Source organism: Pleurodeles waltl, chromosome 9, assembly GCF_031143425.1.
Source record: "Pleurodeles waltl isolate 20211129_DDA chromosome 9, aPleWal1.hap1.20221129, whole genome shotgun sequence".
Taxonomy (NCBI): Eukaryota; Metazoa; Chordata; class Amphibia; order Caudata; family Salamandridae; genus Pleurodeles; species Pleurodeles waltl.
Genome location: NC_090448.1, coordinates 413,737,736 through 413,753,503, shown reverse-complemented (window position 1 = coordinate 413,753,503; position 15,768 = coordinate 413,737,736). Strand labels below are relative to the sequence as shown.

Sequence of the window (15,768 nt, the reverse complement as noted above, 5' to 3'; positions counted from 1 at the left end):
CTAATGTGCTAGGCATAGCTAGAGGCGATGGTTGGTTTGCCTGTGGATAAGATGTTGAAGCATAACTATGCTGGTAATGTTGATCCTCTTCTTCATCAAACTCTTGACATTTTACATTTAGTTGGGACGGGCTACTAGCTGTCCCAAACATTCCTTGATCGTCATCATCCTCATCGTCTAAAAGATGTTGCGGTGGGTATGGCAGCACCTTACTTGGTGATGTATGCATCGGCAAAATGTCAGATGGTTTGTCCCCTATATTAATAAGGGAAAGGGGTAAGAATCTGGTGGAGTCCTCATGATGGTATGAGGAATGAGCTGGTGAAATGTCCAAAGGTTTGTAAACTGTTAATGCTGTGGTGATCGTCGGATCCATCGTCGACTGTTCCCTCGTCGACTGTTCCCTCGTCGACTGTTCCCTCGTCGACTGTTCCCTCGTCGACTGTTCCCTCGTCGACTGTTCCCTCGTCGACTGTTCCCTCGTCGACTGTTCCCTCGTCGACTGTTCCCTCGTCGACTGTTCCCTCGTCGACTGTTCCCTCGTCGACTGTTCCCTCGTCGACGCTTCCGTCCATGACTGCGTCTTTTCCTTAGTCGACGGTCCCTTCGTCGACGGGTATTTTAACGACGACGGTCGCTTCGCCGACGTAGTTTGCGTAGATGGGAGTGCCCTGGATGATTTGTGAACCCAGGAGGCCTCCGCTGTCGACGATGTGGTTGCCGACGAAGCTCTTTTGAAGATTTTTGCAGTAATAATCGTCGTCGATGACAAAGGCGACGACGTCATAATCATCAGTGAGGATGGTGTTGTGAACGTCGACGATACCGTGGTCGCTGTTACCGTCGACACTGTCGTCGACGGGGCGGTCGTCGACGGTTGTTTTTTCACCAAAAAGAGTTTTTCTGTCTCTTTTTGTGGTGACAGAGACAGGGATGGTTTCTTTGAGGTGCTTTTCCGGTGTAACGGCGTAGTAGGTTCTGAATGAACCTTTTTTGGTCCATGTTTAACTGCCTCTTCAGTTAAGACTTGTTTAGTCTTTTTGTGCATTTTCCTTGGTGGTTCATCCGCACCTCTCTCTCTCTCACCTGTTCTTTTCTGAGGGCGAGAAGTTTGTGGTGACTCTTCGCTGTCTGATGAAGGATGCTCTAAGGCTTTCTGTTTTTGCAGCCATAAGAGAAGTCTACCCTCTCGGTCTTTGAGGGTTTTTTGACTAAAGGTGCGACAGATTTTGCAGTCTCTCACCTTATGGTCTGGATGAAGGCAGTAAATACACTTCTTGTGGGGGTCATCAATATGTAGTCTCTTCTTCCCACAGTTGTCACAGTCTCTGAACAGACCCTTCTTTGCCTTTTCAGACATAGTAAAGTTGTAACTAGTTTCCTGAGAGAAAAAACAATCTTCAGTCAGAAAATAGGAAAAAAAACTGAGCAGAGCTCAGGGAGACTCCCTTCACACGACGTGCGGTAGAAAATCTGAGGGAATTCAGCCTCTGTTGGGAGTGTTTGGGAGGGGCTGAATCCTGATTGTTTTGTGAAAAAGACCCAAACTTGAGTATCAACCAAAGTGGATAGACTGTAAAATACCCTATGAGGCCTACTTGGGCCTACTGGTTTTATTTTTACTGACTTACTGCTTTTTATATATTTAAGTTTACCGTGAGGCTCCCACCTCGACGACGGGGATGATTCAAGCATGTGAATCTATGAAAGATCCAATACTGGAGAACAATGGTGATCCACCTACTGAACTACCGTAACAGGTATGACATCCTACATTGCACCCGGACACATGACCCATGGGGGTAGACAAGTGAACATATATCCAGACTATATTCAAGGGTAAGTACCCAAGGGGTCCAACGCCAATGAGAAACAATTGTGACTGTAAAACAGCAACTATGAACTTTCAGCCTGAAATATGCACTTCCCTTCCCTGCTAAGCTTTGGTTGATAGACCAAGAACCAACCCTCTTCTTTACAACAGAAAGGGAGTCATGGAAATGGCTGAAAGTAAAGGATGTGGTGGTCCACCCGAACAGGATCTCTCAAGACAAGAAAAATGGACAAAAATTAGGGCAAAGAGGAAACCTCACTGGCAACTAAAGCCTACCCCGACGAAAGCACAAGCAGAGACTGACCGGGCAAAGGTGGTGTCCGAACTCCAACGAATGTGCTCTATACCGACCAGAAGGGGAGATCTGGCAAAAACCTCAGATGACCGGGACATTTCCTCAAAGAACTACCTCGCTGGCAAGGAGCAGGACTCTCAGTGGTGACACCCATGATGGCATACCTGCTGGGGTGATGGCATAAATCACTATGGCCCCCTCGAAGGAGGACCAGACACTTTTGGATGATACAGACTGATCTCTGCTAAACCTCATGTGGTCAAAGAAGGACACCAGGATGTCAACGCCCTCATACGCAACATTTAGATTGTTTGCTTTCTTTACCATATAATCTCAATCAATACAAGTTATGTTTTCTTTACTGGGGCGACAGACATTGAGCATTTGGGTGGCGGGTAGTTCGGAACCTGCAGCACAAAGTGATTGGTGGGGGCAGTTGGGTACAGGGGGAACGAAATGTGACACTTAAGACCCTATGGCAGACAAAACAGGCTACAATCTAGGCCGAAGCCTAACTCTGAAAATTCTATCATGGAATGTCAATGGTCTAGGAGACAAACTAAGGTGGGCAGTAGTGCAGAAATACCTACTTGGACAAGACCCAGACATTATTCTACTACAGGAAACCCATCTACTGGATAATACCTGCGGGTTGCTAGGGAAAGGCAGGTATCAATTATTGCCAAATGCAGGTTTCACAGGGGGGCCCAGAGGGGTGGGACTCCTGGTGCGCCTCATATTACCACATGAAGTTCTTCGCACATGGGTGAATGACGCCTGCCAGGCAGCGATTCATGGCCTATGCTACGGGGAGGATGTAGTTGTGGGCTCCTGGTACTTTTCCAGGGGATGCAATTTAAAGGGCTGGAAATGCATGGGAAAGTGGCAGACAATCCCCTGACGCATTGACAATTATTGGGTGGGGAGAGGTGGTGGTGGGGGGGGAGCCTAAACTATGAGACTACACAGAGAAACGGATAGACTGCGGAAATTGAGAAACGACTGCGGCCCAAAAACAACTGGCCACCTTTGTAGAGGTCATGGGTCTTTATTGACCTACAGAAGGCAAGACGCCAGGTATATGACGATATTCACCTGCCACCAAGGCACAGGGGGGCTATGGCTCTACTGGACTACTTAATGGTGCCCAGACAATAACTGGGTAGATCTTCTGATACCACCTTTCTTCCCCGCGGAATATCAGACCACCCGCCTTGGTCTGCGGTGGTCCAAATGGGTGCCCCAGGTTGGAACACCACTTGGAAACTCAGCGCCTGGGAACTGCAGAATTGGGACACAAGAGGCCATTCACACCACCACAACCAATTATTTTATGAAAAATGGAGGCTCACTCTGGTCACTGATCAATTTGTGGCAAATAAAACATTACTAAGGGGGCAAGACGAGTAGGCCTGAGAAGGTATCAAGAAAGGATGTAGGTGACTCAAAGAAAAACTTACTCAACTTGAGGGACAGTACATGGTGCCCCCACAAATGAAAGTGCCCACCAAATGGAGGAGATTAAACTGGAATACACCACCCTGACATGGACAAGAGGCAAGGGCTCAATTTCGCACCACACAGGGACGCTTAAATGAGATGGACAATAAAGCCCCCCTCCACCACCCTCCTCCCCCCCAGCATAGTCTCATATCAGATGGAAACAATGGAGGACAAGATCACAGAAGAGAAGGTAGCCAAGGCCATCTCACAACTGCATAGTGGGAGGACCCCAGACCCCAATAGCTTTTCAGCAGAGTTTTATAATGAAGTAACCTTGAAAGCGGTGAAACCTATGCTTGCCATGTTTAATTTGGCCAGGGATAAGGGTATATTGTCTCCTGATCTACAGGAGGCTACGACTGTCCCGACTCAAAGAGAGGAAGGCAGTTGATGACTGCCTCCTACAGGTCAATCTCCATCAAATCCTGAAACAAAGGTTCTCACCAAGAAACCTAGCAAACCGCCTGACCCAGGTACTTGATACTTTAATTCACCCTGACCAGTCTGGCTTTATGCCATACCGGGCCACGAGACACAACCTGAGGAGACTGATGGGCAGTCTGTCACGTGGTGAGCGACTGCAGGAACTGGGGTACTTCTGGCCTTAGACTCTCAAGAGTGGTCATATATGATGGCAGTCCTCCACAAGATGGGCTTCAGGATTTTATTTTTATATCCTGGATCTGCCTGCTATATGAGCAACTGGTGGCGAGGGTCCGGGTCAATGGGGTACCATCAGCCCAATTTCACCTATCCAGGGGCACCAGACGGGGTGCCCACTCTCACCATTGCTCTTTGCTACTGCCCTCGAACCACTGGCATCCTAGATCAGGATGGATGGCCAGATTAGGGACCTCCGATGGGACCCAAATTTGGATGATGCGATTTCATTATATGGGGACTACATCCTCTTGTATCTCACAGACCCCTCCCATTTGATACATGTAATCCTAGAATCTTGGCAGTATTCAGGTTTCATATCAACTGGATCAAATCGGTAGCTTTTCCCAGGGGGACGGGTACTCCACCTGCTGCTGGCAACAGTCCCTTTCGGTGAGCGACATAGGGTTTCGATCCCTAGGAATAATCGTTCCAACCAACCATGCTTTATACATGCAAAAAAAAAACTGGAGTAAATTCTAACTGGATATAGAGCCACAGTGGAAAGATGGAGGAAACTGCCACTCTCCCTCCTGGGCCAAGCAGCCCTATACAAAATGATCTACTGCCCCAAATTCTTATACGTTCTACAGAATACCCCTTACTGAGTCCCAGACTATTTTTTCCGTTCGGTGGCTAGTGTGACAGTATCGCCCTCCAGAGCCTTCAACTATACTATTGGGCTTCACACCTCCTGACGGTCAATGATTGGGCCTTCCTGTCACAGCAAGAGCCCTCCCTAAACACAGATCGCTTTGTCATGGCCCCAGAGGGCTACGTGCATTGCCTGTACGGGTGATGCCTCCCACCACCAACACAGACAGTAATTACTATCTGGAAAAGGGCAACAAAGATTGGGATGGAATGGCAGAGCGACATTAAAGACTCCCACACTGGGATTCGGAGCTATTCTGTAGCCTGCTGTGCACAGAGGGTCATAAGAATTGGGGTCGATTGGGAAACTCCCAACTTGGGTAGGAATGGAGAGATGGGGCAATAATACCCTTTGATGATCTGCAGGCAGAATATAAGCTTTCAGGGATTCAACTACTACACTACCAGCAGCTCTAATTTCTGCTCACTAGGAACACTGCATTGCAGGAGGAGACTGAGGAAGAGTCTCCATTGGAGTGCGGAGTGCTGGGATCCCCTGATAAGTCATGCAGTGTCAGTCATTTATTCCAAACTATTAAACAATAGCCTGTCATTGTTGGACCCCCTGTGAGAGAAGCAGGAAAGGGATCTGGGTAGCCTGTAAGACAACGATTGGAGTCAGGCATGTGGACACCCTAGAGAAGCAGCAATCCGGACAGGCTTCAGACTGAACCAGTTAAAAATACTGCACAGGACCTACTGAACCCGGACTCACCTATTTCAAATGGGCTGGGTTCCCAATGATCTGTGCATGCGGGGATGCCACATGCAGAAACCCTCCTCAACACACTTTGGGAATATTCAAAACCGGGGTCCTACTGGAGGAGAATAAGTGAAAGATTATCGGTGACACTGGAACATGGAAGTGCAGATTGCACTGCACATGGTCACTCTATGAATCTGGGGTGACCAAACCCTAGACTGATATGCACGGATATTCAGCAATCTGGCACTGATGATAGCCCGCAGGGAAATACCCAAACACTGGGGGGCTCCCCATGTGCTCAGGATAAGAGTGGGAGGGGGGCCTGCACTAGTGTAAGGGAGTAGAAAAAATTGTATACCAGGCACGAGGGTGCCCATGTAAAAGGGACAGAATATAGGCTCCATGACAATTGGCGAGGGAGGATGACTAATGGGAACTCAGGACCGGCAGAGAATGAATTTGCTCCCACCCGAATAGATACCAGAAGATGAGCACAGACTATGGCTAGGACAGGATTAAATGTGGGCCCCACTGTCATCCGGTCAGTATAAGACCTACATGAAGAGATCTGCAATAATGCCGATATGTTTGTGTGTGTGTCTTTTGGGTGGGGGAGGGGCATGGAGATTGTCATGTTTTTACCTTGTATTAAAATTAATAAAAAGATAAATACAATAAGATAGCCAGTTGTTAGTACTGTCCCCAATGGGTCATTCAACAGACCTCTAAAGTGTCCTGTAGGAGAGACCTAAAAAGGGAGTCTAAGCACAGGAGATGACATGCTAGGTGCTGGTGCTGGGTGGCAACAGTCAGTCATGCAAAACTAATGATGAGGGATTCTTGGAAGAGGGAGCTATACAAATTCGATGGGACTGCATTATTTTACAGAAATCGTCTGCATGTGCTAATCTGTTGTTATGGAAGGATAGCAAGACCACAGCCTTTGAGGTTGTACCAGCCAGAACAGGTTTTTTTTCTTCAAGACTCTACAACAATCGCATATAAATCTGGGATTATAAAGTGGCAGTTGTTGAAATCAATTAACAGTGATAGCATGTTAAAGCAGGGTGAAGAATTGGTGGTGGGGGGTGGGGAGGAGAATCAAGGTCTAGGGACTACAGGTTTACTATTAGATTGAGAGATTAAGATACTGAAAGTCCCCGGACCAAAATATTTTAGTCCTGCTTGCTAGACACAAAGCCTTGGAAAATGAGCTATAACAGTGGTTCTTAACCTGTGGTGCGGGGACCCTTAGCGGTCCACCAAGCCTACTGGGGGGGGGGGTACACAGCTGCTTAGAAAATGAAATACTAGTAACAGATTAATAAAGTGCACAAAAAGAAGCAAAATGGGCAATCGAAAATCAACCAATTCTGTCAAAGTAAAGGAATTTGATTGGAGGCAAAAAATTAAGTTAGTACCCCAAGATTGATAGGTGGGAGCAGTTTAAGTGCATAACACAAAGTATAGTATGAGGAGTGGCCGAAATTGAATTTAGAAAAGCTCCAACCTTTGTTTTCATTTTGTTTCCTTGCACGTGTTTGTGAATTAAAGAACATATGTCATAATTTGTGTGTTTGTTTGATAAATATTTGTTTCTGCATTTTTTGTGTACTGTTTTGCGGTTCAAATCATCAATTGCGTAGGCCGGGGTCCTCTGCTTCCCGATTACTCAGTGGGTGGCCCCAGATTCCAATAATGAACGAGTGGGGGGTTGCCGAGGTCCAGTAATGATTAAATGGGGGTCCACATAAGTCAAAAAGATAACCATGGAGCTGGAAGATTTACTCCAGATGACCTTTTAGGTAGCCATTCAGCAGGGCTAAAGTTTCTTAGAACCTTAAAATTTCGATTTAGGCGCAAATGTAGATTAAACTCATTATACAACTGAGCAAACATTACAGAATGAGATGTAGCTGCAAGGGCCACTGTTTATTGTAGAAGTGTAGAACTACATACGGGGCTTTAGCCACCACAAACACTATTTTTATTTCCCATCAAAGGAAACAATGAAAAACTAAATCTGGAAATATTGGGGAAAACAAGGTGAGCTGAAAATACTCTGTGGGTTAACAGCAAGACGTAGCACATTTTACAAACGGTCTAAACAAAATACCTAAACGAAGGGGAGCTCTATGTAGATTGTCTGCACCTTTTCCACCCAACAATCCCGGTTTCAAAAACCCCTCATTTTATGTCCCTCTTACCCACACATCTTCCAGAAACTATTCTAGCCATATAGGTCTCCGAGGATTAATATACAAATGCTTAGGTACAAAACACAGGAAAATGCCATTTCATTGATCACTTGAACAGATTGCGTGGCTAAATAAAGTGTTAAATATGCCCTTCATACACTTACCAAAGCATTTATCCAGGCATTCTTTCTCAGACTGAAAGTTATTCTTGTTCCCTCCACACCCTCCAAAAGTGAATGCTTTACAGGTACTACTTTCAGTATCAAAATACCAGCGGGGAATCGCAGCACGGCAAAGCCCAGTTTCTGCTTTTGGAGTACAGTAATCTGGAAGAAAAAAAAAGTATTAATTGTGTGGGGCACTGCCAGATTTAAAAAAAAAAATGAATAAAAAAAAAAAAAAAAAAAAACACACGTCTATCAATAAAACTATGCACCAGAAGGAATACAAATTTCCCCTGCTGCGTAATTAAGTTGTCGCCCCTGCTTGAAGCCTAAAAACCAAGGGCCCGATTTAGATCTTGGCGGAGGGAATAAATACTCCATCACAAATGTGACAGATATCCCATAGAATATAACTGGATCGTAATATGGCGGATGGGATATCAGTCACGTTTGTGACCGTATTCCCCTCCGCCAAAAACTAGATCAGGACCTAAGTTACTTATCATCACACTAGTTCTCCAGTATTGCCGTCTTTCGTGGGTTCACATGCTTGAGTCCTCCCAGTCGTGGTGGGAGTCCCGCAGTATTAGTAGAAGTAGCAAAAATAGGGGAACTCAAGTGACACTGTTAGCCAATTTACATTGTTCAAGAGAACCAAAACTCAGCCAATCAGAGAGCAGCCCCTAAACCACTCTAACCTTGCAGGGCCACCATACTTAAGATTTGGAGCACATGTACCACAACGTATAAAAAGATTCTTCTGCATGGTGAAACTCAACGGGGAGATGAGAAGGCTGCTTGTAAATCTATAAAAGATATTGATACCATGCATTCGAAGGGTTCTTGAAAAAAGTTGTTAGGAGAATCAAAGGGAATTAAAAATCATTTGAATGAATTGAGAGTTCATTCTGAATATACCCCTTTCGTCTTTGAAGTTCAATAATGGCTCTTTTACTGTAAAACCTGGACTCTCACTTACCCTTTTAGAGGAGGTAAAAGCCAAGAGAAGGGCCATCTTCAATGATATACATTTTCTTTATTATAGGTTCAAATAGACTTATCAACTGTGAAAGAACTGTGTTCAATTGCCTAATTACAGGTTGTGATTTTACCAGAGGTAAACTGATAAGAGACCCTTCATAAATTCTTTGATGAGCCTGATAGACCAGACAGAGAATTTATCCCTCGCTCTACAAAACTTGACATAGTCTCCAGGTGAACTTAAACTGAGTTGTGATTTAGGCATGTCCCTGCCAAATGGAGAAAGTAAGGTAGAACCCGTTCTGGAGAAGATGTGAAAAGGTGTTGGTTTTTAGTTTTTTTTTTCCTTCATTTTCTATAAATTGTTTGCATTCTTGAGGCATGCTCAAGAGCTAATTTCATTGTTGTGAAGAGCTGTGCTGATAAATTTAGAGATGATATCTTTGAATAAACAATTTGTCCCTTGTCACAGAGAGAAGATATGAGAGGACTATGTGGACATTCTGATAGAAAAAGCTCTGAATCAACTACGCCTTGGCTCCACCGGAGCTATTAGCATTAAACAGCACAGTTTTGGTCTCATTTCTCAAACGACCTTGGGAATTAGAGGAAAAGGAGGAAAGGCATAGGCAAACATTCCTGTCCAAGTCATCAGAAATGCATCTCCCCATGAATGTCTCTGATGAAATCAGCATACAGCATTTGTAGTTATTATAAAGTGAGGGTGAGTGAGTATGACTGACAAGTTATGAGAAATGTTGACTTCTCTCCCCCACCAGGTCACTGCTAACTTAGTATTTGGAGTAATGAAGATTATGTCCTCAAAAGTTCACTGAACTTGAACCCTTTGTGCAGCCTCATTTGTAGCCGGCAATTTTTAACCAACTGAACACAAAACAACATCATTCCCAGCATTAATATTGTATATTCGAACAGAAGCAGACTTTTTTTATTTTTTTTTATTTTTTTAAATGGGTGACACAAATTGTATTATGCATTGCAAAGATTATCCCAAAACGGAAAGGTTTTAAGTTGTGTCCAAAACTGCTCCCAGGAACGCTGGTGAACTGGATGACATTAGAGAAGGATATTCCGGTTTTAACTTGAGACCTAGAATCTTGAACAAAGATATTCTTGCAGAACTGAACAGCAGACCATTGATTAGCAAGTCATCTAAATACAGGAAAACCTTATGATCGCTCCTCAACAAGAAATATGGCATCTTGCCATATACTTTGGAAAAATTCTGGAGGCTGACCACAGACTAAAAGGAAGAACAGTGAGTTGGTATTGTTAATGGCAATGTGGAAGTATGTATCCAGGAGATCCAGTGATTTCATATAATCTCTCCCAAGTTTAGTAGCTGCAAAACCTTTTGTAAAGATAGCATTCTGAATAGCTGTTTCTTATGAATGTTCAGAAGTCTTCAAGTCCATAACCTGTCTCAATTTTACAGATTTCTTTTTGATTAGAAATCTGAATATAATCCTTTGTTGTGATGTACCAAATACATTTCCTCCATACTACTTTAGAAATAAGCAATCAAATTTATTTGATCAACACATCTAGATGTTGATGATACCTCTTGTGAGGATGATTTCTGGGAGGGTTTTGAACAAATTCCAGGGTTTGACCCTGATGGATTATAACCAACAACCGCTTTTCTGAAGAAATATTCTTTGAACAAACAAACTGGATAAGTTGCAATGTGTCGGCGAACGGTTAATGTGATCAGTGCCTGCAAAACATCACTGCAGTCCAAACGTTTACATACTCCCCCCCTCAGGCTGTAGGTCTTTTATAAGCAGGGTGCCCTGTATAGGCTGCTGAGGGGTATACTGCTGGCGGAAATCCTGTTGGAATTGTAAATATGGTTAGTATCTTTAAGACTGGTAAGAGCCTCTAGAAATAAACTGGCCTCTTCCTCTGCCGCCATGAAAAGGCAACAATGCAGCAGAATTCCTAATGAACCATAATTATGTCACCATTTACAGGCTGAAAGGTGTCATCCACATGCTTGCCAAAGAGATTATGTCTGTTAAGGGGAACATCTAACACCTTTACTTGAACTTAAGGATAGAAAGAAGTGTCTTTTAGCCTTCTTCGTCAGCACAAGACTGCTGCACCAGCCATCTTTCTGAAGGCTGTTGAGGCAATATCTATTGATGGATCAATTACTTCTGAAGATGCCCTTTATCCTTCTTGTAGGATCTCTTTAGCTTCGTTCTTATCCTTAGGCAGAAATTCTAGGAAGGCTGCCACATCTGACCATGTCTGCCTGTCGTACTTTCCTTAAATAGCTAAAGCATTGGACTCCCTAGTGGTTGTTTCTGCCATATCAAAGAATATTGTCCCAACTTTATCCAGATGTCGTCCTTCTTTATCCGGTGGGGTGAAACATGAGGTAGAAGGATTTCTGTATGTCCGCTGAGCCATTTGCATAACAACCAAATCTGGTTGTGGATGCACAATCAGACATGAGGGTGAACTCTCAGGAGTTCTGTACTTTTTATCAAGCTGAGGAATGACTGCAACCACTAATGCAGGGTTCATAATTTCCTTGCCACATCTTTGAAATGATACAGAAAACAATCTGTTTTTTTTGGGGACAGGCAGGAAGAATCGCTTGGAGGCTTGCTCAAGGAGCTTGTGAAAACCTCTGATATCTTCGGAGGGGAAAAGTGGTAAGTGGAGGTGTGGAAGAAGCAGCAGATAATGGGGCTGAATAGAGGCAATACGTGTTTTTGATCATGTTTGAAGGTCCGATTGGGCTTTCATCTAAATGAAATGAAAAGAAAGTGAATCGTCCTCACCCACTGGAGTAGCCTGTGGGCTCTGTACATCTGGTGCAGTAGCCTCCATAAATCTTATAGTAATCGTTCAACATGTAGAAAAGATCTGTCACTAGAGTTCAGTCTTCATAAGGATAGTGATCCTGAAAGGACTCATAACGCTGAAAAGGGTATTGTGGTCGGTCCTGAAAAGAACCCCCTTCACAGCAGGAGGATGTGTCCCTAATTGGCCTGTCATCCAGCTCCTGGGGCTTGTTTTGTGGGACTGCAAGCAGGCATCAAAGTTCCCATTGTCTTCAGTTGACTCCTCAACCTTCAATAGGTGTGCGGGAGGTAATGTTGACACCTTGCTCAGTGATATCTGTTCTGGATGCAGTGTCACTGGAATCCGCTCTTCACTAATCAAAATATGTCTTTTTGTAGCGCAGACGGGCCCATCAGCGGTGCTGTTGATGAAGATGTTTTTGTTTTCAAGCAGACAGCTCACTTTTGAGACTGTCAATTAAGCCGTCAACAGCATCATCAACAAAGCAATCGTTGTCACAGTCATCTACGATGAGGAAGAAGTTCTAGTTGTCATCCGGGTCATAGTTGTAGTCATTGTAAGCATTGCTGTTGTCGTTGATGGTTTCTTCATCAACGTTTTACTCAGAGATGCCAGATCAGTCGATCACATCGTACCAGAAGACTGTCAAAGGAGTATCAGCCTCAGATGTTATCTCACAAAGCATTTATGTTGATATCTTATATGAGGTAGTATCATCAGTTTTAGGCTTTCTGATATGCAAAACTGTACTCTAACTTTTCTCACCAGAAGTAGGAACTGCCCCCCCCCACCCCTCCCCTATAAAGAAAGTCTTTCTTCTGTAGCCACAGAAGTAGTCTAGTCTCTCTATCCTTTAATGTTTTGGCAAAAAAGATTATGTAATGCTTACATTCCTCTGGTTCGTGATGAGAAAGTAAGTAGTAGGGGCATTCTATGAGGATCATCTGAAAACAGCCTTGGCTTCCCACAAGATTTACAAGGTCTAAAGAGCCTTTTTTTTTGTTTTGGTTATTAGAGAAAGAGAGAAAGGAGGAGAACAAGGAGAAGAAGTTGTATAATAAACCCGGTATTGAAGGGTAATTCCCACCCACTGAGTAGTTTTGCTAACATTTGTCACCTTTTTGCCTTTGTTTAGTTGTACTACTGGCTAGTAATTTTCAGAGCTGGATTATACAATCTGAAGTGGAACAGGCAGGGGGAGGCTCCTCTACTTACACATCGCCCTGAAGTACGAGTTACTTACCTTTGGTAACGAAATATATGGTAGAGACATTTTAGTTGCAGATTCCGAACCATAGAATTTTCCCCAGGAATCAGACTGGATCTGGAGATTTTTTTCTTCGAGCAATACCCATGCGCGTCAGTGGGTGGCTTTGGTCGACTGCCTGCGTCGTAGTCGCTGTGATGGTGTCAACAGAGGTACATAGACGCCTCCTCGCAGTGACGTCAATTTCTTTTACTTACTTTCCATGCCAAAGCGCTGAGCCGCTAAAAAAAACTGAAATTAGTGCGCAAGAGCTAAGGACCTCAAGAAGGAATCCCTGTTCCTAGATATCAGTTCGCAAGCAGGGAGGATGGGTGGGTGGGTTAGCAATCTGCAACTAGAATGTCTCTACCAGATATTTCGTTACTGAAGGTAAGTAACTTGTACATCTGATAGACTTCTAGTTGCAGATTCCTTACCTTAGAATAGATACCCAAGCAATGCCATCCTCGGAGGTGGGATGCAAACCAAGATCATACTAGAAAGTCCTCCAGGACCAAACAACCAAAGTAGCAGTCCCGACGGACCTGACTGTCCAGGCAGAAATGTTCAGCAAACGTGTTCACGGATGCCCACGTAGCCGCCTGGCAGATATCCAGGACAGAAACTCCATGTGCTAACGCATTGGAAGCAGCAGCTGCTCTGGTGGAATGAGCGCGCAAGCCCTCAGGGGGTTGCTTCTTGGCCAAAGCATAGTACATCTTGATGCAAAGTACCACCCATCAAGAGATGGTACGTTTTTGCACCGCCTTCTCTTTCTTCACACCCACACACCTGACAAAGAGATGATTGTCCACCCAGAAATCTTTAGTACGATTTAAAGATAACACCAACGCTATTATTGGTTCCAGACGGTGGAGTCTCTCCTCCTCATGAGAAGGATGTAGGGGTTCATAAAACGTAGGTAAGGTGATGGACTGGCCTACAGGAAAAGGTGTTACAAACTTCGGAAGGAAGCCTTAGTGCGCAACACCACTTTGTCAGGGTGCACAGACAAGAATTGAGGCTTTGAAGAAAGAGCTTGAAGCTCACTCACTTTGCGAGCAGAAGTGATGGCAGCAAGAAGACCGTTTTGAAAGTGAGGAGCCGTAAAGAGCAATTGTGCATCGGCTCAAAGGGAGTACACAGTAAGGACAAGATTGAGGTACCACTGAGGCATGATAAATGGAGTGGGAGGAAATAAATGGGTGAGACCTTTAAGGAATCGGTTGACAACAGGAGATTTAAAGAGTGAGGGTGATCAGGTAGCCTAAGAAAGGCTAAAATGTCTGATAAATACCCTTTAACGGTGCCCAAAGCAGAGCCCTGCTGGGCCAAAGAAAGAATGAACAAAAGAACCTCAGATAGAGGAGCAGACAGAGGATAAACAGATTTGTTGGTACGCTATGCCACAAATTTATGCCAACGACTGGCGTATACCGTTTTGGTGGAGGGACGCCTGGCTGCCAAGATAACATCACAGACTTAGGGTGGAAGATCAAAGTAGTCAACTGCCGTCATCATTCTCCACGCATGAATGCAGAAATTGGACAGGTTCGGGTGGAGAACCGTCCCTGTTGCTGTGACAGAAGATCCGCCCAAAGAGGCAGTATGAGTGGGGGATTGGTGGCCATGCTCAATAGTTCTGGATACCATAATCTCCGCGCCCAGTCCAGAGCCACCAGGATGATAGCTTGGGCCCAGTCGTTCCTGATCTTCTTGAGAACTCTGGGCATAAGTGGTATAGACAGAAAGGCATAAAGGAGGCCGGAGTGCCACTTAAGATGAAAAGCTTCTCCGAGCGAGTGCTGCCTTGGAAACTCCAACATGCAAAATAGCTGACATTGCGCGTTATCTGCAGAGAGGAACAGATCTAACCAAGGCTCTCCCCACTGCTGAAAGAGACCTTGCGTCACCTCTGGATAGAGACGTCATTCGTGATCAGCTGTGCATCACCGGCTGAGTTTGTCCGCTCTGGCGTTCAGAGAGCCCGCCAGATGTTGAACCACCAGGGTAATGCCCCGATGTTCCAGCCATGTCCAGAGGCATAGTTCCTCCTGACAAAGGGTCCAGGACCCTACCCCACCCTGTTTGTTGCAGTACCACATGGCGGTGGTGTTGTTCGTAAACACTTGGACTACTTTCCTTTTGAGAGAGGGAATAAATACTTTCAACGCAAGCCTGATCGCCCAGCACTCCAAAAGATTGATATGGAGCCCAGACACCGCCGGAGACCAGAGGCCTCTGATCTCCGCCTCTCCCATGTGGCCACCCCAACCCAGAAGTGACGCATCTGTCACTATAAATAGATCTGGCTGGGAAAGGGAGAGGGATCTGCTGTGGACCCAATGTGGATTCGAAGGCCACCACTGCAGGTCTGTCGCAGTCCCCTCCGAGATCTGGACCATGTCAGAGAGATTTCCCTGATGCTGCACCCAATGGAACTTCAAGTTCCACTGCAGAGCCCGCATATGCCATCTGGCATGTGTTACTAGCAGGATGCTGGAGGCCATGAAGCCCAGCAGCTTCAGAGTCAGTCTCACCGAAACCCAAGACATAGGCTGAAAGATCGGAATGATTCACCAAATATCCTGAAACAGCACTGAATCCAGAACAGCTCCATTGAAAGGGAGCGTCTGAGAGAGAGTCATTTGTGACTTTGGCATGTTGACAGTGAACCCCAGTGTGTGCA

At 45.0% G+C, this 15,768-nt stretch overlaps 1 protein-coding gene across 2 annotated transcripts in view; it reads right to left on the bottom strand.

The window, feature by feature from the left end:
- The window catches only part of LOC138259445 (putative Kunitz-type serine protease inhibitor), a 193,083-nt gene that overhangs the window by 85,262 nt on the left and 92,053 nt on the right, over positions 1-15,768 (bottom strand). For both annotated transcript variants that reach the window (XM_069207194.1, XM_069207195.1), the window contains one exon: positions 8,015-8,176. In XM_069207194.1, the coding sequence (XP_069063295.1) occupies positions 8,015-8,176 (162 nt within the window). The remainder of the gene's footprint in view (positions 1-8,014; positions 8,177-15,768) is intronic.